The sequence below is a fragment of the Gastrolobium bilobum genome, unplaced genomic scaffold (assembly GCF_033153095.1).
Source record: "Gastrolobium bilobum isolate Gb01-03AN ecotype WA unplaced genomic scaffold, APGP_CSIRO_Gbil_v1 utg15030, whole genome shotgun sequence".
Classification (NCBI taxonomy): Eukaryota; Viridiplantae; Streptophyta; class Magnoliopsida; order Fabales; family Fabaceae; genus Gastrolobium; species Gastrolobium bilobum.
Window position 1 is genome coordinate 61,993 of NW_026897079.1, and position 27,444 is coordinate 89,436.

The 27,444-nt window shown below is 34.1% G+C and overlaps 1 protein-coding gene and 1 pseudogene across 3 annotated transcripts; both read left to right on the forward strand.

Annotated features, from left to right (window-relative positions):
- The first annotated feature begins 10,151 nt into the window (after positions 1 to 10,151).
- LOC133303908 (cytochrome P450 89A2-like) lies at positions 10,152 to 11,693 on the forward strand (annotated as a pseudogene).
- Positions 11,694 to 15,978: 4,285 nt separating this feature from the next.
- LOC133303904 (LRR receptor-like serine/threonine-protein kinase FEI 2) lies at positions 15,979 to 27,265 on the forward strand. Of its 3 annotated transcripts, XM_061503876.1 has the most exons (15): positions 15,979 to 16,142; positions 16,715 to 16,941; positions 17,369 to 17,504; positions 18,160 to 18,231; positions 18,331 to 18,402; positions 18,746 to 18,817; positions 19,207 to 19,278; positions 19,403 to 19,474; positions 21,541 to 21,635; positions 23,487 to 23,654; positions 23,768 to 24,100; positions 25,155 to 25,400; positions 25,986 to 26,119; positions 26,497 to 26,734; positions 26,889 to 27,265. In XM_061503876.1, the coding sequence occupies exons 2-14, from the start codon at positions 16,845 to 16,847 to the stop codon at positions 26,713 to 26,715; spliced, it is 1,788 nt and encodes a 595-aa protein (XP_061359860.1). In that variant the 5' UTR covers positions 15,979 to 16,142; positions 16,715 to 16,844; the 3' UTR covers positions 26,716 to 26,734; positions 26,889 to 27,265. The 3 variants fall into 3 exon arrangements, with proteins under 3 accessions (XP_061359860.1, XP_061359858.1, XP_061359859.1); XM_061503874.1 differs by having other exon boundaries at positions 26,497 to 27,265; XM_061503875.1 differs by having other exon boundaries at positions 16,719 to 16,941; positions 26,497 to 27,265.
- Positions 27,266 to 27,444: the final 179 nt, after the last annotated feature.

Genomic DNA, 27,444 nt, shown 5'->3' on the forward strand with positions numbered 1-27,444 from the left:
CAACTACAAAACAGATTTGAAGATTGGAAGAAAAGAGAGGCAAGTTGAAGAAGATCATAGGGAGATACTCAGACTCTTTGATGAGCTTCTTCAGAAGGCCAAGCATCACTCTAGAGGACGATCACGTACAAGAAGGAGGGGCGAAGGTTCTGAGGAGAACGAGAAAATCAAGACTCGTAAGCAGGAAGACGAAACGGAATTTTTTTAAACAAAAAACAGAGATAGTGAAAGAGGAGACTCTTGTGGAGGATGCGCAACCAACATCTTCATTCACGAAACCAGATTTGGGCTATTGTATGGAGAAAAAATTTCAGAATAAAAACAAAGAAGAACAGTCGCCTATGAATGATGTGCAAGTGACGATGTTGACACAGCCTGCGGAATTGGATCTTCATGAGTATGAGGAGGAGTTGCCCTGGTGCTGCTGTGAACGGCATCAACAAACGTGTGCAAGAAAGGAAGAAGAGGATACGAAGAGAGAGGAAATTGAGGGAGACAAGGATGCACATAAAGCTTTGACTATGGTAACATGTGAGGCGAAGACATCACAACCACAGGACTCGAACCTTCTTAAGTTGGAAAAAAATCCATTGCTGCACAATCTTGAAGGGAAAAAAGGTCTGCAAATGCATCTGAAGAAGATGGAGCAAAGTAGGTCGCAATGGTGCTTAGAGAATTTGGGCTAAGTTGCTGGCCAAAAAGATCAGGCTCAAATCACTATTGAAATGTTCCCAAATCAGCCCAAGGACGAGTCCTTTCTTTTTTTTTAAGGGTGACATTTGGGCTTGTAAGCCCAAGATGATGCCTAGCCTAATCAAACCAAAAATTTATGATTTCTGCCTATACCAAGTTGATCGTAACGTCACTTCGCCAAGAACGACATCCACAAAGATCTCCAAGTCTCACGAAATCGAACCAATATTCTCAACCTGCACTCACCTACAACAAATAATTTCCAATCACCCCAAACCCTTGCTCTTACACTTTGTTGACACATCGACATTTGCAAACGAGGACCTAGTTGCTGCAAAAGGTACAAGAGATAGCACATTGCAGATACTGGTTGGAGATAATGGTTGGGTCAATCATCAAGAAAATGGAACGCACTGTTCATTTGATGCTACAAAGTTCATGTTCTCATGGGGTAATTGTTCTAAGAAGCTCCATATGGCCAAGCTGGAAGGAATCGGCTACTTTGTGCTGCCTTTTCTCGTCAGGGTCCTCGGACAAGGTATTTTCTCTTTGTCTGTTAACAATTGTGTGGACCTAGATGACAAGGAGTCTATTGAGATGGTTATAAGAGAAGAGATCACTCTAGTTGTCATTACATCTAGAAATTTGGCAGAGATGCAGAGGAATAGTGTGACTAACTATATATGGTGGCAAGATTCCCCTCACGCTAGTTCAGCTGATTGAGGATTACCTTTCCCACAAATTGATGATGGTGAAACTCATATCAGATTGCATGAGAAACAGTATAATGAAGGATTGAAGGATTTTTCTGTTAGGATTATTTTTCCCACTATTGAAAGAGTGATTACTGTTGCAAAAGGGCAATGGGATTCAGGTGGAAATTGTCGATATAGGTGTGTATGTGGAGTCTTACAATTCAAACAGTGGGATCCAGGAGGTGGGTCTTTGTTGACTAAACTACACCTTGAGGACAAGGTCCTTAAAAGAAGGGGAGTATTGTTAGGACACCACCCATTACTAGGGAGTATCATAGGTGCAACCACAGGGGATCAACACCTTCATAACTAACTCACATTCCAGGGGGCATGAAAGGGAGAGTGGGTTTCGGTTACCTAGGGGAGGGGACTATAAGAAGGATGGGGATAAAGGTTTAGCATCTTGGGAATTAAGACTTGGAATTGGGCTGGGAGATGACAGAGTCTCTCGAATACTCAGATATCTGTCATTGTTCTTGTTCTTTTAATTTTCCATTGTAATACATTCTCATTTTTCTTTTGTATTAGCATGTACAAGTCTTGTTCTGTAAGAATTTCAGTTCATCAATACAATTCCATTTCATTTTTATTTCCTATTTGTATTTCTTTATCATTTCTGAGTATCAATCTTATCAATATTTCCTACTTAAATAGCTTGGTAAAACTTATACAGGGGCTGTTGCGGAGGAGTTATCCTATTTGCTAAAGACATACACACCTCAGTTAATTTAGATGATGGTTTTATTCACTTCCTAGATATCCTCTCTTAGATCAATTATGCACCTTAAACAAACCTTTGAATATACAGACCTCTATTGTGTTACTTTAATGTAAGTTCCACAGACTTAGAATTTCAGTACATTGAAAGTTCTAATTTAAAATATGACAAAGCTCTTTAACAATAATATCAAAACATAAACATTTGATTACTAATATGAAGAGATCTAATGATTTTCTTCTTCCAAGTAGGCAAGGAGATGCCTCAGTAGTTCAGTATTAAGAAATGAAGCATGGGAACCCCATGATCTTCCTCAAAATTCTTTACACAATAGGTTTTGTAGGCTACAGCTCATCCATAACTTGATTAACTTCTATTTGCTAATGATAAGTCTTGCTTGCCAACCCACATATCTAAGACCTTAGAAGAAAAGTAAACTATCACGGCTCTTTCAGCATTACTTCACTGCTGAAGAGTGAAGACAGTTCAGACAAACTTAAATGCCACGGTTTATTAGAACCACGTGACATGCACAAACATTAGAATCAACACATGAAAGTCACCTCACTATGGAACAAGATAAAAGAACATAAATTCAAACTCCACCTCTGTTGGACCATCATCTAAACCATAGCTTGAACCAAATTAAAGTAATTATAGAAGTTGGTAATTACGTGTCAATAAATTTGGCCCAAATTACTTTTTCCACAACTAAAAGCCATGTATGTCTGGAGTATAAATTTCAAACTTGGTTACAGGATTTATTTTTCTCTCTAAAAAGAGAATGAAGTTAGAAAAAAAAAAAAAACAATCAGTGCAAAGAAAGGATGCTAATAAATTCTCCTATAAAAAAAACAACACACGAGAATAACCCGCAAAAGCTAAAGACAGAGCTCTACCGTCCCTTCAAAATTGGAAAGAACAAATACTCTAGAGACTCCATAAGCTAAAAACAACATAATTTCTTAGAGAATCAAAAATCCATCTCAAACCCATTAACACCTAACACTACAAAAGTAGCATATTTTTCAAAGAAACTTTCTCATCTTACAAGTTACAACACTAATGCTTTGGGTCAAAGATATGTTTGTCCCCAAAAGTAAAAAAGGTAGACTAAACCGTAGCAATAACAAAGTATGCAAGGACTATATTTCCTAATATACAATTAAAGTAATCTCTCGCAAAGCTGCACCAAACTTCGGGTTGGGGCTCTGGCACTGGATAGAAACCCAACAAATTCCATTGCCAAAAATAATCATTTTTAATTTTATCTTATGCATCATTCCAATACACATCAAACAAAGACATATGAGATTATCATAAATCATAACAAATGAGGACTAAAATAAGTATCTAAATAAAATGCTTACACGGGTTTCTTTGATATTCCACCAAGGTACCAACATCAGCAGTAACGTGCCTTCAATCATAAATTATTGAAAAAATATTTATGGGTCTAAATTGCTAGCTAAAGTATAAACCACGAGTTGGCAACCTGACACAGAGCCAACAAGGGGCAAAGTGGAATAGAACATTATCTTTTAAATAATTAAGACAAGTTATTTATAGTTATTAACCAAATTAATAATTGAATCACTTGAAGCCAAATAATAATTCTAGCAACCCCTTCATCAATAAACCATTTCCTTTCAGGTCTGTTTAAATTAAAAGCGATTAGTCATCCAATCAATAAATAGGCACAAGTCACAACCAAGATCTGTTGTTTCGATGCCATAACCCAACAGCCAATTACTACAGCCTCTAGAAAACAATAACAGAGGGGTAATTTACAAATACCCAATAATAAAAATATAATTTTTGTTTTTTCGGGTGACACGGAGAAAATAATAATAAGAAAAAAAAAAAAAAAAGGGGGGGAATAAGTATAAACCTTGCAAATGGGACACATGACTTTGAGGCCAATGGCTCTGGCCTCAAGCTGAGACCCTTTTGCCTTCGGATTCTTCTCTGCGTTTCGCTTCTGCGCTTCGATCTTCTGCTTTCCCCGCGTCATCTCTCTCTCTCTCTCTCTCCTCTCTCGGAGTAGTGAAACTCGAAACAGGTGACCAACACGGAAATACGAAGACGAATGCGTAGAGAATGTAAATGGGGCCCACCCTCTTTTTTCCTGTGGCCATCACGTGGGGCCCTCCCTAAATATTTTCTTTCTTTTTCTCATTAACATTAGACTTTCTCAATCTAGTTTTAAGAAAAAGATTTTATCATATTATTTCAAGGGAAGAGTGGAGAGATAAACTTAACCTGTGATTGTAAAATCACTATTCATATGCCTACTAAAAAAATAAAATAGAAAACCATTATTCATATGTTCATTAATCCTAAATGAATGCCTTTTAGACACAAGACATAAAAAGAATTTTTGTTGTTTCAAGTTAACATAATTATTATGTACTCATATCATTGAATATATAACCACTAATTAATTTGTATATTAATTTACTTTTAAAGTAAGTTACTAAGGATATATGAACTTGTTTATTTTTAAAAAATAATATTTAGACAAAAATATGTAGTTTGTCACCGCGCCAATATTATAATTATAATTAAAAAAAAATTCATGCATGATGCAAATTTTATACTTTATATGATTTAACACTTAATTTTGCAAACATTGCATTCATGACATTAGTTTGACCTTGTAAAGTCTACAAGTTTTAAAAAATTTGTTTGTATTTATCTCTTTTAGGGTTGGCAAAACTCGTCAACCCGCCTCGACCCAGCCCAACCCGCATACAACCCGAAAAAAATGAGTCGAATTAGGGTTGACTCGAAAAAATAAACGAGCCAGAAAGCCTAACCCAACCCAACCCGAGTCGGGTTAGGGTTGGTTCGCGGGTTGGCTCAAAAATATGGCTTGTGAGTTGGCTTAAAAAATAGCTCGCGGGTTGGCTCGTTTTCAGCCTATTTACATAAACATGTAGTATTAATGCACCAGCTATGTGGCTTCCATCAGTTTAAACAAAGGGTTAAAAAATGAGAAATAAAAGCAAAATATTCTAGTTTCTAATTTTTTTACAACAAATTTACATCAACATCAAGAAACAATCAGAACCACTTGCTACTAAGTGGGTAAGATATTTGAACCAAACAAAGCCAACACAACCTAACAATATAAAAATGCTAGGGATGTGAGAAGATTAGGGACTTATGTTTAGAAAAGAAAGAAAGACGATGACAAAGTGTGTGGGTTTTGTCCATTTTTGTATATCATATTTTTTATTTTTTATTAAAAAATAAAAATAAAAACTCAACCTGCGAGCTGGCTCGTTTGATCCGAGGGTTGGCTCGGGTTGACAGCTCATTTTTACCAATCCAACCTGGCTCATTTTTTACATGTTACGAGCCAACCCGACGGTTGGCTCCTTTTTTCTACGGGTTAAGAGCCAACCTGACGGGTTGGCTCGTTTTTTACATCCATAATCTCTTTTTTGCATTTTCATATTTTTAAATGTAAGGAATACAGGATATCTAAATTTGAGCAATTTCTATGGAAATTATATTCTTTTATATTAAAAGTAAGTGGGCTTTTTGACCTATGTAGTTTGAAATTTTAAAAGTTTGACCTGAATAAGTTTATGGTCAAACCATTACCTAGAGTAATGCATTATAACGCGCTATGTCAGTTGCCGGAGTAAGACACGGTAGGATGTATATCGTTTATGAAAACATTCCAAAGCCTGCCATGTAACCGTTGTACATAACACGTCACATAAGATCATGTTTTTCATGATGTCAGAGTGAAGGAAAACATCTCTGCACAAGACGCGTCCTACTTCCCATAAAAACGCCAGCGAACCACATTGTTGTCTCATTATTCTCCTTTGTTTTTTTTTTTCCTGTGTGTGTTTGTTTTTGCGTTTTTTTGATGTGTTATTTTTTTTTATGTTGGAGCAGTGAAAAGTTCTGAAACTAGCCCTGCCATATTGCAGTTGGATAAGTACTAGTTATTACTAGGGAGCTGTAGTTGTCTCTATTACTAAGAATAAATATAATTAACTTATTTAAGTGTATCAAATACAAATCGAATGTTATTAGAACCGGACCGGTCATTGATCCGGTCGAGATACTGGGTTACTGGGTCAATAGTTCAACCGGTGGATTACGGGTTAAACTGCATGAATTGAATATATATATATATATAAATTTATATTTTATACTTAATTATATAATAAATATTTTAAATGGTGTCATCTAAACAATAACCTGGTGTAGTTTAGTGGTATTTGCTATGTTGCACAACCTCAATGGCATTAGATACAATTTTTGAAATAATTCTCTTACCTTAATAGTTATATAATAAATATATTAAATGATGTATTTTATTCAACAAGTGATGGTGGCTTAGTAGTATGAGAAGACGCTCTTCACTCTAACGTATCGGGTTCGAACCCCACCTGCTGCAAAAAATATTTTGTAATACTATAACCGGGGTTTATCACCGAATCACTAGGTCGACTACTAAAGCAGTCCAATATTATAACCGGACAAATCACGTGAATGGTAGTTTGGTTACTTTTTAACAAATAATAAGTTAATAAATGGGATCATTTATAAGTGAAAAAAAAGAGTGAAGATTGTGTTTGTAAATTTGAAGAATAGACAAATCAAGGATATGTTAACGTTTAAGTTTAATTTGGTAGAAGAATGGTAAATATAATTTACTAAAAAAGTTTTTAATTAATTTAATTGTTATCAGTAGACTTGCTGCGTCTGACACCCCATCTTTTATACTGTTTATGAAAACGTTACGAAGGCTACTGTGTGTTTGGTGTACAAAAGCCGTTACAAAAACTCACGTCTACAATAGACTAACTATATGTGCTACAGAAGGCTACTGTTTATGAATTAGTTATATATTTTGTTAATTTTACAATAGACTAACTATAGACTAACTCCAACATAAAAAAAATAACACATAAAAAAAACGCAAAAACAAACACACAGGAAAAAAAAACAAAGGAGAATAATGAGACAACAATGTGGTTTTTATGGGAACTAGGACGCGTCTTGTGCAGAAACATTTTCCTTCACTCTGACATCATGAAACACGTGATCTTATGTGACGTGTTATGTACAACAGTAGGCTTTGGAGCGTTTTCATAAACGATATACATCATATCGTGACTTACTCAGACAGCTGACATAGCACGTTGTAATACATTACTCTAAGCAATAGTTTTGACCATAGACTTATTCAGGTCAAACTTTTAAAATTTCAAACTACATAGGTCAAAAAGTCAAGTAAGTGTGTTGAATTTGTATTGTAACTTTAATGTCCTTCTTTTTTTACCAAAAAAAAAATCCTTTTATAAATTTTTAAACAAATTAGTTCTTATCAAAGGTCATAAATATTATTATTTTTGTTGTTGTAAAACAAAATATTATATAATGATAGGTAACTTGGTACATGAAGATAGGGGTGTTCATCAACAGATCCAAACCGATTCAAACCGCGATAACCGAACCGAAAAACTGAAAATCAAATAAATCGAAAATTGAAAAAAAAAACAAAAAAAATCGCAAATTTTAATTGGATTGGATCGGTTTTCGGATTGATTGATGAAAACCGATCCAATATATTAATTTCCTTCTACCTACTTGGGTCTTTCCCCAATCATAACCCAAAAATTTCTAAATTAAAGATCCATTAACCCATCAACTAAACTCAAAAAAAACACTAAGGTAGTGTTTGGTTGGGGAAATTTTTTTTGAAGGTGGGTAGTTGTCTTTGCTAGGAAAGATGTTGGAAAGTTAGTTTAGTAGGAAAATGTAAAAAAAGTTGTTTGGTAGTGCAAAATATTACTAGGAAAATTGAGTTAAATATCCTGATGTGTGTTTGGTTGAAAATAAAACTATGATGGGAAAGATAATGCAAATTACGAGATTAACCTTTTACATATCCGTCACTTGCAAACGTGTGGTTAGGAAGCAAGGGTATATTTGTCACACATTCTTCACCTTTTTTACATATCCGATTTCGTTCAACAATTCCACCTGTTTCAACGTCTTCTTGAACAGTGCTGAAATCCAAGATTTACACTTCTTCAGATAGTGCTGGGCAAGTGGGTTTGATGGCAAAGATTAACAAAAATTCCCAACCAAACATTGCTATCTCACATTCCCACATACACTTATCCAGCAAAGTTTGAGCAAATCTCCAACCAAACACTACCTAAGACATTCAAATAATAGACATGTAATGTCACCAACATCTCTATCGAGTGTGTGTATGAAGTATGTAAAGGGACGTGAGCATGTAAAAAACACTAATTAGGCCAAAATGTAATATATAATTGATAAATCATTTTTAAGAAAAATCACAAGTTCCAAGGCCCTAACCCTCCCACTCAGATTAGCCTATGGGATACTTAACGTTAAGAGAGAGAGAGAAAAGACTTACAAGTAACTTAGGGGCGCTATTAATTGCTATATTTAGGGTCGGTTTTTAAAATAGCCATTAAGAAACAACAAACCATCATTTAGGATGGCAATAATGAGCACCATAAAGGGTGGAAAGTCAAACTTCCATATGAGAGCCAGCAACATGAAACCAAGCTGTAAGCATGTCAAACATGTAGAACACAGTAGAAAAAATTAGACCCATCTAGTAATTACATTGTCAAGTGTCAACAATGCCACATCAGGTAGAAATATAGATCCCAGAGTTCCAAAATAATTCACTTACCACAATACGAATTGTAATTGAGACTGCATAAATCTGCATGAAAGAAGACACAAGTTAATCAAATGACAGTAAATATAATTAGCACTCAGATCACCCCAAAAATTATTTTGCAGGACCAACAATTTACTTTTGTAGGACCAACAAGCCGGGAAAAAGGCATTTGTGTCCGGCCAGTGTTCAGACCCCTTTGACCTGAAAACCTATCATTTACTTTTGGTTCTGAATTCTGATACAGATTTGGAGAGAATGCTTGTGCAAGTTCAACTGCTGAAGCTGCTCTACCATAGCGTGTGCCTACAGCATCCAGAGATGATTTTGGCTGCTCCGTAGGCTTACGCCATGTCTCAGGTGAAGTTTGCCTCTCAGAGACCACCTGCTGCATGCCTATCAATCTCCCTCACGTTTCTCCTATATATTATCACTGCCGCGCCAATTCCTCCTCTGTGCATGAACTCTCTCAGCATCTACCCTTTGCTCCTTCATTTCATGTTTTCTGCCTGTCCTTTGATCAAGAAGAGCATCCTCAGTTTTTCCACCATGTCGAGGCTGTATTGAATGATCATGAAGTTTCACTTACGACGGGTGCAAAATGTATATTTCATAGACTTGAAAATTGAGTAGAACGTAGATAATATAATTAATTAACCTCCGTTATTTCATAGACTTGAAGGCGGGTTTTTAAATGGCCACAAAGAAACCACCATTATACCCCGTATTTCCTGTAGTGCACTACTCCTAATCTACAAACAGTAACATATGACCTTTTGTTTTATTCTTATCCACGACTCAGAAAAATAAGAAACGACTCAACTATTAACGAAAGGCTAAAGTATAAATGTAACATAACTTTAAGAAGTGTTTTTTTTTTTTTCACAAGGCAATTCCGAGTACTTATAACTAATTGAAACAACTAGCACTTTTCTTAAGAGTATAAGTTATAATCGTCGTAGGTTACTTTTAACATCTTACAGTTTTACATTTATATATACTGATATCAAACAATTATTAACAGACTCAATGGATCGAGGTGTTATGACAATCCTAGGAAGTTTTCAATAAGTGATAGGTGCTATTATTTAGAAACCACTAAACATTTAAGTGAGATGTATATAACGGTGGCAAATATCATAACCGTAAGCCAACACATAAGATAACCACAATATATAAATCTCAAATGTAGATAACTAAATAGTATGGCAAGGGAGGGGATTAGAGTAGAGAAATAGAGATTTTAGTTTTGATTGTTAGAAAAAACAAAAAACAAAACTAAGAAAAAAAAATGGGATTGTGGTTCTATTTTCTATCTTCTATTTCTCTATACCTTTTTCTTCAAGCTTTTCTCAATGTCATCCGCAACAAGAGACTACCACCAAGCCCTCCTACCATACCCTTATTAGGTAATATTTTCTGGCTCCTTAAGTAGTCAAAAAATTTTGCTGACCTCGAACCTGTCCTTCGATCTTTACGTTCCAAGTATGGCAACATTGTTACCATTCACATTGGGACTACACCTTCAGTTTTCATAACATCCCACGAAGCTGCTCATCGAACACTTGTTAAAAAAAGCACTGTCTTTGCTAGTCGCCCCTCAGCTCTTCAAACCATCAAAGTCTTCTTCCCTAATCTATACACCGTTAGTACTTCTCCTTATGGTCCCATTTGGCGGTTTTTGCGTCAAAATTTCATGCAAGTAATTCAACCTTCTCGCTTAAATTCATATCCTCATTGCCGTAAATTGGCATTAAATGTATTCAAGAAACATCTTTTAATTGATATTGAATCAGGCAATAAGGCCATACCAATTTATGATAATTTCAATTATACAATGTATGTTTTACTTTCTTATATGTGTTTTGGAGATAAACTTGATGAGGAAACTATTGAGAAGATTCAAAGGGTACAACATAGTTTACTTCACAATTTCATTCGGTTCAATGTCCTGAATTTTCTACCAGTCTTGCTCACCAAGATTTTGTTTAGAAGACTATGGAGAGAGATCTTGGAAATTCGTCAAAGTCAAGTGAGTGTCTTCCTCCCTATAATAAAAGCACGACATGAGAAAATGAAAAGCAAGGTTGGTGTTGGTGTTGGAAACGAAGTAGAAACAGAGTTTGAGGCTTATGTTGATACCCTTTTTGATATGAAACTCCCAGATAGTGGAAGCAAGCTAAAGGATGAAGAGTTGGTGAGTTTGTGTGCTGAGTTTATCTTAGGCGGCACTGACACAACAGCTACCACGTGGTTGTGGGCCATGGCAAATTTAGTGAAGCATCAAAACGTACAAGAGAAACTCTTTGATGAAATTAAGAAAGTTGTGAAACATGGTGAAGACATTGAAGAGGAACATTTGAAAAGGATGCCTTATTTGAAGGCTGTGGTGTTAGAGACCCTGCGGCGACACCCACCAGGTCACTTTATATTGCCTAGGGCAGTGACGCAAGACACTGTGATAGATGGTTATGATATACCTAAAAATGCAATGGTGAATTTTCTTGTGGCTGAAATGGGGTGGGATCCAAATGTGTGGGAAGATCCAATGGAGTTTAAGCCTGAAAGGTTTTTGAGGCATTGTGAAGGTGATGCTAAATTTGATCTAAAAGGGTTTGCGGAGATTAAAATGATGCCTTTTGGTGCTGGAAAGAGAGTTTGCCCAGCAATTAGTATGGCATTGCTTCACCTTGAGTACTTTGTGGCCAATTTGGTAAGGGATTTTAAATGGACACTTGAAGATGGGTGTGAGGTTGACTTGAGTGAGAATCAGGCTTTCACTATTGTGATGAAGAATCCATTGAGACCATATGTGTCTCCAAGAATCACTTGATATATGCCTTTCAACTTTCTGGTTTAGCATTTAGGGGTGCTAGGACCCCATCTTCACCTTTCCAATTCCCACCCCATTTCCTCCAAAATAAGAAAATTAAAAAAAAAAATGGAGAAAAAAAAGTAAGAGTTTTTTCTTTTGAATTTTATTAGTTTCTTGATAATTAATTTTATGTTATAAGAACAACAATTGAATGAGATAAAAAGAAACAGCAGTGTATAAATATGACAAGAAAGATTTGTGTTTAATTTTGATCCACTCAATATGAAAAAGTTATATTTTTATATTTAATAATGTATTAGCAGTTAGCACTTTGCACTTCGCACGTTATTTAATGAATTGGTTATACTAATAAATATATAAAATGTCAAATTCATTAAATATTATATCATTTTATTATTACATATTTTGTTTATGAGAATATAAATTTTCATGTTACATAGACAAGATAATTTGTCTCATATATATTACTTTTTATGTGTATAAAACAATTTTATCTCATGTAACCTGAAAAAGTATATTCCCTTTGTTTATACTGTCTACATATCAAAATTAGTTTTTTAGTTTTTCTTAATTGTTCAAAATGTGAGACAGAACAAATCATTAGTACAAATCATTAGAGGCCGAAACTTGTTTCAAGAGAGCTGCACCGTGGAATATAGAATACTTTATTGATCTCACCCTTGTTCCAAAAAATAAAAATAAAAAAATTGAAAGAAATTATGTCAACATTGCGTGCATATAAACAGTATACAAAATGGTTGTACCAAAAAAAATAAAAACAGTATCCAAAATGGATGGGAGCAGTGTTTCTTGGCTCACTTTTACACAACATGTAAAAGAGGATTGCTGCATGCCTTTACCGTGGTTCATGGAATGACCCCACCCTCAAAAGTAAGTGCAGGCATCTCCATGAATCATATTCATGAACCAGACTCCATCATGTTCATAATCGTATGATTTTGCAGCAACAGTTTGTATTCCTTATAGAATCTGTCATTCCAACAATACAATGATATTCTCCCTCGATTTTACTACGAACCGTGACCAAAATGTCACGTTTTGTCAAATTTTTTACTCAAATATCACGCAAACAAATTTTTTACCAGACTGACACGTGTCATAATTCGCTACCACTGGTAGCGAATTTCGTGGCCAATAATTTCGTGACACATGGTCATATTGCAGACCAAATTCGCTACCAGTGGTAGCGAACTATGACACGTCAGTTTTTTTCTGCGAAAGTGTCCCACGTGTCAAAAATTCATTCGCGAACATAATATGCTACACAAGATAGCGAATTACTACCTGCTTGACACGTGTTATTTTTGCTGACTGTGTATTCTGACGTGGCATAATTCGTTACACTGTGTAGCGAATTATTTGTAAGCATATTTCGCTACACAGTGTAGCGAATTATCCCACGTGACATTCTGGGAAAATTTACTGTTGGGCAGGCGTAGCAAAATAGTCACTGTTTCATTTTACTACTATAACAATCCAATCTATCTTCTATAATAATTTATTATCTGTTATATTATATAAAATAGACTTTATATATTAGCGAAAAATGTTGTATGGTACCATTTAATGTGCTTTTTCTGCCTTTTTTAATGATCAATCATCATTCATCTAACTTTTTATTATTTATTTCATTTTTTTATTTAATTTAGTCTATTAACTAAATGCATGGTGCTGACTCAATACAGAGTCAAGCTCATGCCAGCAACTCGTCCTCTTCATTGCAAGTGATGAATTATGTAGATTTTCACTTGAAAAGAGACTTCCATTTATATAGCAGGTTTGTTTGATGGTTTCCTCTTTTACATATTATGGTTTCCAAGTTTGTCATTGGTCATTTGATTTGTGATTTTCACTTGGGTCAGGTAAGGAAACAATTTTGATGGCAAATTTGATTACTTGATATGTAAAAAGATAGCATGTGCATTTAAACCAATAGAGATACTTTGTGTGAGACCATTTATAGATGGTGTGAAGTTGAAATTTACAACTCTAATAGTAATAGGTACGGGAGTGTAAATGATAGTGTTGATGGTTCATTGTAGTTTAAGGATTCAGGGATACTCTAAAAAAAGTCTACTCAAATTAGGTCCCATGAACTAAGTTTAGGCATGTACTTAAAAAAATTTATTCGACATATATAATTGTCATTGAGGCGCAGAAGCTTCCCGCTTTATCAATAACCACCTATTTAAAACATTTGTATTACATGAAAACATTAAGCGCTTGTATATCAAATTTTATTCTTATTAATCACATGTGATTTTTTATTCTTAATAAATTTTCTCGTCTTTCTTGTTATTTATTAGGGAAAAATATTTCTGCAGTTAATGCAGATAAATTATCTGCATTTATTCTCAAAATGATGTCGTTTTGGTATTGAAATTTTAAACAATTATAAATATAAAGACTATTATAACCCTGAAATAAATTAAAATTACAAAAACATCATAATTTCTGTCTCAAAACGACGTCGTATTGAACTTACTGCAGATAACTTATATGCAATAAGTGCAGAAAAAGCAAACCATATTTATTAATATACAATAGTTTTTATATGATATAATACATTGATATATATTTACTTCTCATTATTATGTGATTATTTTTACTAATTTAACTTAATGTTGATTCTAACCCTTTTACAAAGACGTAAGTTATTTTTTTTATTCAAAGACGTAGGTTATTACTATATGAAAGTAATAAAGATCCGTTTTCAAGGACACAATAGTCATTTTAACGACCATAATTGATAGTGAGCAATGCTTTGACCAAACTATACAGACAATGATGCTTCGGCAACGTTTATTAAAAAAACAAAGAAAAGGAAAAACCAAAAACTATACAGACAATGGAGAATAAGAGGTCCCACGAGGAATGGGCATCCTCAAGCAACTTGAAGCAGATTTTGTCATTTGTTACTTTTTTAATTTTTTCTCATTTAAACGAAAATAAACTAATTAAATTAAATGAGTTCATTTTCTCTATAGTAAATGCAGATAATTTATTTACATTAAGCTCAAAACAATGTTGTTTTGAGATAAAAATTAAAGTATTTTTGTAATTATAATTTATTGCAGGATTATAATAATTTTTTTTATTATAATTTTTTAATTTTTCAACCAAAGCGATATCATCTTAAAAACGAATATAGATGACTTATCTATATTCATGGTAGAAATATTAAAGTCAAGTTAAATACGTATATAATCTAATTTCAATTGAATAAAATGTGAATATAATTTTTTATACTATTATGTAATAATGTGTTATTTAGTAAATTTGTCAATACATGAAGTGTCAAATTTATTAAAAATGTGTAAACCATTATCAAATAAAGTATAGTTTTTTACATTAACAATACACAAAAATTAAAATCATATATATACATATATAATTTATATTTTATCAAATTTTATAAGTTAACTTTTAAAAAAAACAAACCTACTAAACACATAATACAAGCCACTTTATCATATTGTCACATATTTTATTTTAAATATCATATTTATCAGTTCATATTTGATCTTTATATTACTACGATAATATTTAAAAAATATATAAAAAAACTAATTTTTTGAAATTTATTAAATTTTATATAAGTATAACGAGCAACAAAGTTCGGTAATAACTTATAAAGCATAAACTGACAAATAGTAAATCACGGAGATAAGGAAGAAAAGATATTTGGTGAACGGACAGCGAAGCCATAGAAAAGGAAGCTAATTACATATTATCCTAATCCTTATCCTTATATTTTTATTGTCAAACTAAATTATACGTGTAAAAAAAATGGTGAATTCAATTATAATCGGACTGTAAAATTATATAAAATATAAAAAAAATATAAAAAAGGAAAAATTATTTGTTATTTTAAATGACAGAAAATTATGTAGAGATACAGAGACAGAAAATTTGAATTTTAAATTAAAAAAAACCACCCACTTTCTCTTTCCCATGATTTCCGTTTTTCTGTGTCTATCTCTCTTCTAAAATGACATAATTTATGTCATTTAAAATGACAAACATCAAATCCATAAAAAAAATATAAAACGAGAATAAAGGAAAAGAGAGAAGTGTTGTAATATAATGCAATGTAAGATACAGGCGTCAAATTTGTGAGTTGTAACGGGGTCTTAGAGCAAAGGCGTCGGTCGCACGTACGGTGTGTCTGCGTTCTCACGTGCGGAACAGCCTTGCTCTCATTGGTTCTCCTTTAATTCCCAAGCATAGCAATTAGCATCTATTCACTCACACTCAGCACTCGCTCTTCTCTTCGGAATCGCCCAAATCTCAGGCACAACGAACACAACACAAATCAGTCGGTGAAAGTGAGCGTGGGAGTGCAGTTTCAACGCTCTTGCTGTTATTCCTTTGCAGCTCAATCTGCATTCCTCTCTCACTTTCGCATCTCAGATCGATATCGAGGTCAGTGTGTTCTCTTTTCTCTCTGATTCTTCGATTTTCCGGGAAAAACAAAATTCACTATTGCTGTTCGTGTAATTGATGCTGCGGATTAGTTAACCTGGATTTGTTGTTTGTGCATTGCTTGCTTTTGATTTGAAATGCTGAATTTCTCTCTAGTGTACTGTTTATGAAGCTCTTCTAGTAGTTTACCTTTTGTGCTTCTGTGCTACTGAAAAGTAGTTGTGTGTTTCAACTGAAAATATCGGAACATTGATTGAAGCATTAGCTTGTATTGTATTGATGACAGAACTTGAAAGATGCGTTCATACTGAATGGTTTGTTGCGCATTTCTAGTTTTGTCTATATGCATCATCTTAAACTAAAATCTAGAAAACGTAATTTGTGTTTTGATTTACTTGATGAGTTTATGTGTGTAACTGTTGTAACTGTTTTTGAGTGCCATCGTAACGACCGATATGCAAAACTGCCAACTTAAAATTTTATTTTTGCCTGCTATATTTCCCCCTGATAAATTTGTGATAATGATGATTCATGTCTGCTGTTGTTTATGTTTAATTGCTTTTTCATTGCAGGCAGTGTCTATGTTTGTCTGCACTGCTGATGTTCATACCAACTAGACAACTACATGGTGGAGAGAGGAACTGCTGTCTGCACTGTCTCAGATGACTTTTATTAGCTATCTCGTTCTTGAAAAGTGTTGCTATGGGCATTTGTCTGATGAAATGGCAATGGCCATGGCTTCTTTGTGTTATGCTGATACATATTGTTATCAATAAAAGCAAAGCGATCAGTCCTGATGGTACGATCATATATATTTCTGACACCTCTCCTTAGTTTGTCACTTTACAGGCTCTTGTTAGTTAGGATATGAGTCCGCTTCTGATATCATCACATTTCAAGTTATATAATAAAGATCAAATTTTGTCATACTTTATTATGAACATCTTCATACATATATTTGTGATGCCCCTCAATTTGTCTGAAATTATCCTTAAATTAGACCAATATTGTTATTATCCATTATGCCTCCATCATAAATTTTTTTGAATTAAATCAAAACTTCACGAATTCTCCTATAGAAGTTTACCGTCTTCTTACTTGAATTTGTACTCTGATAGGACTTAGTTGAAATTAACATTTAACCAGTTTCATCACTTTCATGAGGTAGACACCTTTTCTCTTGCATAATTATTGTTATAGCATAATATCTTCTCTCATGTTTGTAGGTGAAGTACTTCTCAGCTTCAGGACAGCAGTTGTTAGTTCTGATGGTGTCCTGTTACAATGGAGGCCAGAGGATCCTGATCCATGTAAATGGAAAGGAGTAAAATGTGATCCAAAAACCAAGAGAGTAACACATCTGTGAGTTTTGATGATGATCTTGACAATTCTTGTCTTGCACTTGCTATAAGACACTGTTTTTTATGGGATGAAATGGTTTCATACATCATCTTGTTTTAATTGACTCGCGTAATTTATAACATCGATTATTTTGGGGGTAAATATATTATATCATGTTAGTCTTGTATTTATAAGTACGCCAAACCAGACATTTAAGAAGCTTCATGGGAAATTTATTTACCATGTCTCAAACATTTATGTTCTGATTTAGACTAGAAATTCTGTAAACAAAAATGTATTGTCTAATTCTTGCAGCGAGTACTGATTGTAAATTTCTCATAAAACATGTGGCCTTTTTCAGTTTCTCATTGTTTTAGTCTAGGATATTTTCATAACTTGATGCTAGACTTTAAATTTCTTCCACCCTGATGAGTCCCCCATTTTTTAAATCTTGTTTCTGTTTTAATCTGCTGCCCTTTCCCTCTTTCATTGAAGAAGGATAGGATGCTCTGTCTCTAGGTTAAAATTTCCTTGAAAATTGCATCTGTGTAATATTTTGGTTACATAATTTTTAAGTTATTGAAAACAGTACTTTACCAAGACATGACATGAGACTTGCTGGCCAATTATGTCTGGAATTCTTTATCTAACTTTGCCTTCATTGGTGATATTCTAGGAGTCTATCTCACCATAAGTTAAGTGGGTCTATGTCACCTGACCTCGGGAAGCTAGAGCATCTGAGGGTTCTGTATGTATTTTTAAAACTTTGATTGCATATATATTTTCTTTTAAAGTTATTTGATACTTTTACATAATATCTTATGTTATGATAATTTATCTGTTGTAGTGCTCTTCATAACAACAACCTCTATGGGACAATTCCATCAGAATTGGGAAATTGCACTGAATTGCAGGGAATGTATGTATTAACATGTGTTCATTTACCAAGTTCCGTTCTCTGTTTTTTTGTTTTTCTTTTTACCTTGGAAAATTATCTGCATTTATCTTAGTTGATGATGATATTAGGTTTGCAATTTAACAACATAATCTCACCTTTGTTAACTTTAATGTACATATGTATTCAAATTGTTACATATATGTACAGTGCAATCTATTGCATTTACTGCATAGCTGGGACCACATGAGTTCTTATGTTCTTATATTAACTTCTAGATCTTGTTCTTTATGTTGTGTTTTAAATTAGGTAAATCCAATTGTTATATGTTGCTACTTGGCAATAACTGTTAATTTGTGTTGTACAGATTCTTACAGGGTAATTACCTTAGTGGAATGATTCCAAGTGAAATAGGAAACCTTTCGCAGCTTCAAAATTTGTGAGTTTCTCTTTTTGTTGGTGCTTGTCTTTATGTTTGAATGTAATTGTTTGGGTGGGGATTAAGCACTATAAATATTGTAGTTTGGATTCATTCTGTTTTCAATTGAAGAATAAATGGCCTAAGTGTGTCTACTGGAAGAAAAAGAGGAAAGAAAAAGGAATGTTTGAGATAATTTATCTGGTGTTTATACGTGAGTGGTAGGAACATTATGCATGCACATGTGTCAGCTAATTTTGAGATGAGCGGAGTGTTCAGTAATTAAGTTATTTAATGGAGTTTCTTTTTTTTCATTTTCTTTTTTTTCTTAAAAGAAAAAAGAAAAAATCAAATTGGGCAATTCTGGTGTTACAAAAACCATATTAATCAACATGTCTCCCATTTTACAGGGATATATCAAGCAATTCCCTTAGTGGGAACATTCCAGCATCACTTGGGAAGTTGTATAATCTCCAAAATTTGTATGTAGACTTCTTTTCTGCTGTGGTTCTTCTTTCTTTATGCACATTTTTATTAATTAATTAATTTGTTTAAAAAAATTGAATTGAATTTTTTACTATTGTGGTCATGTTTGACACTCTGAAGCAATGTATCAACCAATTTTCTGGTCGGACCAATACCTTCTGATGGTGTCCTTGCCAACTTTACTGGAAGCTCGTAAGTTCAGTTTTTTTCTTTTCATAAATGTTTTATAGGCTAAAGAGCCAAATGGAATATGACTAATTGGTCTGCATAGGGTTGTTTACTTCCTATAGTTTTTGGGGCAAGGCTATTGGCATTCTCGATTGCTTATCCACACTCCACATTAACAACTATTAATTGTAATTCCCTATATTACCATTAACTAAATATATTAACAACAATTACTCTGATTTGTATCTGATTTATCTCCATGATTTGGGTCTGATTTCTTTCCATAATTATTCTGGTTTGACCGAATGTTGCTTCGTCTGCAATAAACATTATTGTAGAATCTTGTTGTGGATTTATCATAATATAACTAATTATGACTAAATTGAATAGAAATTATTTAGGTGAAGGTAATTTAGGAAATTACAATTAGGAGTTGTTAGTGGGGAGTTTGGATAGGTAATTGGTAGTGCCAATAGCATCACCCCAAGTTTCTGATCAGCAAAATGAGATATATGTGATTGAGATATAAGAGACCGAATACATGTGAAAGGCATATCATACCTATTAATTATTTTGGATTACTGAATAGATACTTAAAAGAAAAAGAAATTAAGACAAAGGAAATATCTGATTGAGATTGGATCATGAACAATTAGTATTCTAATTACAGGTCAATTCTGGTGTGTACTTTTATTTATCTTCTTGTAAGTGTCGAAGTGTGCTGTGTTGAATGCATGCTCCTTCTACTCCCTTATCTGATGACTTATTCTTCGTATCTTTTTATTGAATGCATGCTCCTTCTACTCCCTTATCTGATGACTTATTCTTCGTATCTTTTTATTCTTTTTCTTTTTATTGAGTTCTCCCCCAGCTCTCTAGATTTCTATCTCTTATCCATATGTCACTGCCTTTAAACATTTGAGTGGGAATGCAGTATCTTAGCTCACCTGCAACTCAAATTCTTATTAAACTTCTCTATTTAGTGTTTAGGCTTTGTTTGCTTGTAAAGAGTTAAACAGACTAAAGGCATGCATATTTTCTGTATGCATTGTGCTTTTCCTTTCCTTTGGCCTCTTCCAAACAAAGACTCAAGGTTTGACTTGATTCTATGAAAAAAATCTATTTAATGAGGTATCAAGCTTTTTGCTTGATACCATAGTTGTCAGTAGCAGTTAGCGGCCGGTAGGCCGACCCCGAAAATGGTATAGCGGGGTAGCGGGTAGCAGTATTGCCGCTACGGTGAAATATTAATTCCACATATATTATACTAACAGTCAAGAAACGATGCAATACCGCTTTTAGTATTAATGCTCAAACATAAGAAGTAACACAAAATCAAACCCATAATTCGACAATCAATGTCAAATACAAGGAACATAAAGGAAGGATCCAAAACTAAACACAAATGAACAATAAAATTGTCAAATAGTCAAGTACAAGAAGTGAACTAATTAAGAAAATCATCATCATCTCCGGATTCTCCATCAAATTCCAACATGGGAGTGGTGTGGCGGGTAGCGGTATTGCCGCTATGCTATGCCGCTGCCTTCCGCTACGGCCAATGTTGCGTAGCGTCGCGGTTTGTAGCGGTTCAGCGGTGCTACGGGCCGCTACTGACAACCTAGCTTGATACTGCACTATGGTACCGTATAACAAGATGTGCATTATAAAATTAAACAAAAAGTCCTGCAGTTCCTTCACTGGAATCATGGTATTTGATATTTAGTGTCCTTGTTTTATTGAAATCCATATTTAGTTTTGATATTCTAATTGTTACTCGTTATCCATGCATGTAGATATCTGTAGGCATATATTAATATTGAATATGCCTGTGTATTAACTTTGTCTACTCTTATGATAATTTTATTATGTGTTGTTGTGCTGGTTGATAATTTTATTATGTGTTGTTGTGCTGGTTGATAATTTTATAGATACATTAAGTGATAACACAAATAGCTTCATAATTATTTCTTAAATGTTTATTTTATTATCCTTGCTGATCAATGATATTAGATTGCCCTAATGTAACAGTCTACCTCTAAGGAACTAAATCTACTTATCAATATTGAGACATATGTGCCTTGTTGCAGCTTTGTTGGAAATCGTGGTTTGTGTGGAGTGCAAATGAATTCAACATGTAAAGATGATGGTTCACCTGAAACAAATAATCAGTCTCCTTCCTCGGGTAAAGCTGCTTGCTTTTGAACCAATTGCTTAATCCTTCATTTAATCTCTCTCCAAGCTCTCTCTATCTTTGTTTCTGTTTCTTTCTTTTAATGATGTATTGTATTTTCCAGTTAAATATTTTAAATAGAGCATTTGAGCCTTCAGCTTTATAGATATTCTGGCTTAATCTTTCTGATGAAAGGTGGTGACTTGAGTCCTCAACCGGTTTAAGATGAAGTTGAAATGAAAAGCGGGAAACTCTTTTTGGAGGGTCTAAGGGTGGTACCATCAGGCTTTTTTGTTAATATCTCAATCATGGACCTATCTTGTCATCTAAATGAGGGTAAGGTAGAGTCATGGCAAGGTTCTGGTGACATTTCATAATTAATTCAGACTGCAATCAAGGGAAAATATGGGAAACTTGGGCATTTCGTTCTTTGGGTGTATGTGTACTAAGTTGACCAGTATAGACTAGAGTCCCACTTTTTTTTTGCACTTGAGATTCTGTTTGGTGGGCTATTGAAAACACTCGACTAAAGAAACTAAATAAATAAAGGGAAAAAATCAACAGGTATAAGCAAAAAAAGATCTCCACATGAAATCTCGGCTTGCGAGGGTTGGGGTGAGAAAATCCTTTTATGCAATCTTATCCTTGTATTTTGCAAAGAAATTGTTTCCTTTATTTGATCATATGATCTTATGATCACAAAGGAGCAGTTTTACTATTGTTCCAGGCTTGCCCTCTATAATAGGTATAAACAAGCTTGTTAAAAATAGATTAAAAAAATTAGAAACGTTTCTATTAATGTGTTAATGAATGAACTTTAACTTTTTATTTAACCAAAAAATAAAAAATGAATATTTTATTTTAACTGAATTTGACGATGCATTTGGTATTAGGTCATGGCCTTTTTCTGGAGTGGATGACTCCCTAAGAACCGGAAGTTGATTTTTGTATGATCTGACTTTGCTTAGCTGCATGTTTTTGAGTGAGAGTGACTCTGCATAATAGGTACTTAGGTCATATTTGTCTTTATATGTTAAGTTGGCCAGGGAGAGGACAAGGGTGCATGTTGATTGATGTTTTGAGTGCCACCAAAGCTACAAAACTTAATGCGCCCTCCCAAAAAAAAGGCAAAGGTATCAGCACCTTTATAAATAACCAATTAGGTGGGAGTGCAAATTTAATATTGAAGTGGATGCAGTGCTTAGCGTGTTTTTGTGAACAAATGGTGGACTGCTTCCTTCACCATAACTATGTGATCAAATGAAGTGCTTCAAGTTTCTTTTTAGATTTACTTATTTGTTATCTATGTTATGCATGATTAATTTGATAAAAAGAAGAAATTTTGTTAGACTGTGTTAGAAGAGCTGAGGAGGAGGATAAGAGATCCTACTAAAATAATCAACTGTACAATAAAAGCTTAAAATTTTAAAGTCTACATCAAGACACTAAAGCCTTATGATCCCACTCACCTGAAAAGGAAAATTCCTTAAAGAACCTGATGTAATCATAGCAAAGAGATCCTAAATATTAGAGACAGAATTGTGTAGCAGTTTATGATGGAATTGGAAATGCAGTTAAAAGATACTTTCTGTATTTGTTTTTATGAAAATAAATGTAGTGATACTATTATTTCTGTGATATTTACCCAATATTTTTTTTTTGCCATTTTTGAATATTTCTTAACAATGCTAGCAAACAGGTTCATAGTATTTGTCTGACTTTTGATATGTTGGCACAGCCTTGAATGGACTCAATGAATTTTTCTTTTCACACCAATAGTTTTGACTGTGTTGTATATATTACAGTCAATTGGATCACATTGTCACCATTTTGACTTTTATAATTTTATATTACTCTTTATAGACCAAAATCAAATTGAAAAGAAGAAATATTCTGGCCGGCTGCTCATCAGTGCATCAGCAACCGTGGGCGCACTGCTTTTGGTAGCACTTATGTGCTTCTGGGGTTGTTTTCTTTATAAGAAGTTTGGTAAAAATGACAAAATAAGTCTGGGAATGGATGTTGGTGCAGGTTTGCTCCTTATCTTTCAGTGGCTTGCATATAGACCTATTTGAGGTAGCTTTGTCCTACTTTATGCATAGAAAAATCCTTGAAAATTAATATGTCCAAATAATGTCTTGTAGGTGCATCAATCGTGATGTTTCATGGAGACCTACCATATTCTACGAAAGACATTATTAAGAAAATAGAGACTTTGAATGAGGAACACATAATAGGGGGAGGGGGATTTGGAACCGTGTACAAGCTTGCAATGGATGATGGTAACGTATTTGCTTTGAAAAGGATTGTAAAGTTGAATGAGGGCTTTGATCGTTTTTTCGAGAGGGAGCTTGAAATTCTTGGCAGCATCAAACACCGTTATCTTGTGAACTTACGAGGATATTGCAATTCACCTACATCAAAGTTGTTAATATATGACTACCTACCTGGTGGTAGTCTTGATGAAGCTCTTCATGGTAAGATCCCGGGTTGAATACTTACTCTATTTTCATCATCATATCAATGCATGAAACAGCTGTATTTTTGGGTACAAGTGTGGGCCTTTTAAGGTGGGCATGTGTAATTACAAATTCAATGCTTACATGTGGTAATCATCATTTGTTTCTCCTTATAACCAACCAAACCTTTAATTAAGAACCCTTGGTAACTCTCTCAAAATAGGTCACAACATAAAATTATCGAGGTAGTTTGTTATGCTCATTCATTATTAAACAAGTAATATTAACCTTAGCAGCTGAGCATGTGACTCATTGATACTTTTTGATGTGAAATACCAACTCAACCGGGAATTATTATTCACTGAACATTTTGATGCATCAAGATTAGGTTATAATAACTTCCATCTGCTTGGGATGTGATGCTGTTGTGCTTGTGTTGTTTGGTTGTTAAATATGGCCTTTTTCATTTTTCTGCACTAGTTGATACATATTCAATTAACATGGAAGCTAAGTGTAGCAAGTATTGCGGCCCTGCCTAGATTAGAATCCATCCGACAGAGCACAATATTATATTGTATAATGATAGATATTTGAAGCCTGTTGAAATAACTGTTTTAGGAAAGACTTATCTGATATTGCTGCTTATTGTTTCTACACTTCGAAGATGGTTTTTGAGATCTTCCTATAGTTTGGTGAGGTGAAAGCTTTACATAATCTTGAAATTATCTTGGTCAACACGTCCTTTTTACTACAAAAAAAAAGTTCCTTTTTTTAAAGAAAAAAAATTAATTGATACATCTTGAAAGTTTTAAATCCTGTTCAATCTGACTTCCCTTGGTTTCCAACACGATGCATTAAATTTTTTTTGTTTAATTGGATCTATTCCAAAAGGTTTGTTCCTTGGTAGAAGAAGCTTATAGATTCTAATATAGTTGAAGTGGGTGTTAACATAGAGATTTCATTTATAATCTTTTCTCAAGATAATGAATTTTCCGTTTGAAATTTATATCTGCATTGTATCTCTGCTTAAGTCTTTTTAAAGGGATTATGTTGTTGGTGATGCATTTCACAGAAAAATCTGAGCAACTAGACTGGGATTCACGCTTGAATATACTCATGGGAGCTTCAAAAGGGCTTGCCTATTTGCACCATGATTGTTCCCCTCGGATCATACACCGAGACATAAAATCAAGCAACATTTTACTTGATGGAAACTTGGATGCTCGGGTCTCTGATTTTGGACTTGCCAAACTTCTAGAGGATGAAGAATCTCACATCACCACTATAGTTGCTGGAACATTTGGTTATCTAGCTCCAGGTAAGCAATGTAGAATGGATATGATATTGACTAGATACATAATTGGCCGGAGCATGATTGATGGTATTGAGCATTTGAACTATTACTGAAGTTCTCTTGTTGTCGAGGTTGAGGGTAACTATAACTGGTTACCAGGTAGTCTAACACCGCACGGATGCTTACTCTGCTTATCTTTTGTTTTGATGTGTGTGGAGAAGATAGGTAGCAGCTCATATGACATAATAACTCAGAAAATGTCTTTCTGTATCAAGTGGTGTTGAATGGGGTTTGATCGATTTTGTGAGTGTAAATGCAACTTGTTAGTCTTTATTCTTCTGGCCATGAGAGACAGAAAGAGGATCTCTTTTGCCAAACCAACCAAAAGGACATGAGAAAATGGCTGAATATGATTAAAGCCTTTAATATTTTTTCTAACAAAGTAAAATAGCTGCTAATAATCATAAGACGTATTGAGCTTCACAACTTTGTGACATAAAAAGGGCTGGATTTCTTTGGGGTGTGCTAAAATTTGGTATTTGTTAAGAGTATTTGTTTTGCATTTTATCTCCATGGTTGTCTGAGCAAGCTTCTCTAACTTCATGGCAGAGTACATGCAAAGTGGCAGAGCAACTGAGAAAAGTGATGTTTATAGTTTTGGTGTGCTGATACTTGAAGTGCTCAGTGGAAAGCGGCCAACAGATGCATCATTCATTGAAAAGGGTCTCAATATTGTTGGTTGGGTATGCCATGCACCTAAATATTAGATTTTAGTTCAAGTTATCTCTTTTCTAATTTTTTTTTAATAAGTAAACATTTTTAATTTTCTTAAAAAAAATATAAATACCTGAAGTACCTTTTGTTGACATTGAGAATACTTGGCCTTATGTTAGTGGGTTTCCTAACGGTTACCACTATAATTAGCATAGTTTGGGTGTGTGTGTTACTCCTATAATTTAATTAGATTAAATAATTGAAATTACTTATCGTCTTGTTTTAGTACATACACAAACAGTTTAGGTTGTTATGTGATTACAAAGCAAGCTAATCTTGTCTTAAGTTGCTATTCTAATGGGGAATGGATACCCATTCTAATGCCTCATATTTGCCATTGTTGCAGTTGAATTTTCTTATTACCGAGAATAGGCCGAGGGAAATTGTTGATTCACTATGTGAGGGGGTGCAGGTTGAGAGCCTTGATGCCTTGCTCTCTGTGGCTATTCAGTGCATTTCCTCGAGTCCAGAGGATCGACCCACCATGCACCGAGTGGTCCAGTTGCTTGAATCAGAGGTCGTAACTCCATGCCCAAGTGACTTCTATGACTCCAGCTCCGACTAGAAAACTTGACTTATTCACGGTATGTTGTGTTTGCTTCAATATGGCTGCAAATTACTTCCAAGTCAAGAGGCAATGAAAGAGTCTCAGAATCTGCAGCGTTACTTTTCATCTCAGTTGCATTCATTCTTAAAGTAAATTTAAAGTGAAAGATGTCTTTCATAACACCACTTCAGGACAGAAGTTGTGGTTCTACGTCAGATGTCATCATTGGACACGTTCATACGTTTCTTTGTCTTCGTGAATGGGGTTGCATGTGCTACTTAATCGATCGTGGTTCCACCCTTCCTCTCTTCTTCTTTTTCCCTGCTAGCATTTGTTATCATTGTCAGATTTGTTCGCTCCAATTTAAGTGTATATGAATATGTATAAGTTCAGAAGGCCAACTTTGCAAGTGATTCTTGTTATTTATTTTTGTAATATATGGTTTCCACTTTCCATAAAAGAATTCATCTAATTAGGTGGTTCTCAGGTCTCACTTTGCAGTGTCTTCTTCGCTTTACCTTTTTGGGCTGAAGAAATTACTAGCTTGTTATTTTATTTTATTTTAAATAAAAAACTAGGACAACAACTGGCGTATTATTTGGGTTGTGGGCAAATTAGAAATGATTGCATTCTTTTGTAAGTATATTCCCGTATTGGTATTTTTTTTTTTTGGGTACAATCTCGTATTGGTATTTGTCAGGAGTGCGAACTGGCGCCTTAAATTCCCACATAAAAAAATGTGAAATG

Bases quoted from the DNA above. Each gene is read 5' to 3' on its own strand.
- LOC133303904 (XM_061503874.1), top strand. From the start codon at position 16,845: ATGGGCATTTGTCTGATGAAATGGCAATGGCCATGGCTTCTTTGTGTT. The intron at 18,232-18,330 runs GTATGTATTTTT...TATCTGTTGTAG, and splicing joins CTAGAGCATCTGAGGGTTCT to TGCTCTTCATAACAACAACC. The intron at 26,120-26,496 runs GTATGCCATGCA...CCATTGTTGCAG, and splicing joins GTCTCAATATTGTTGGTTGG to TTGAATTTTCTTATTACCGA.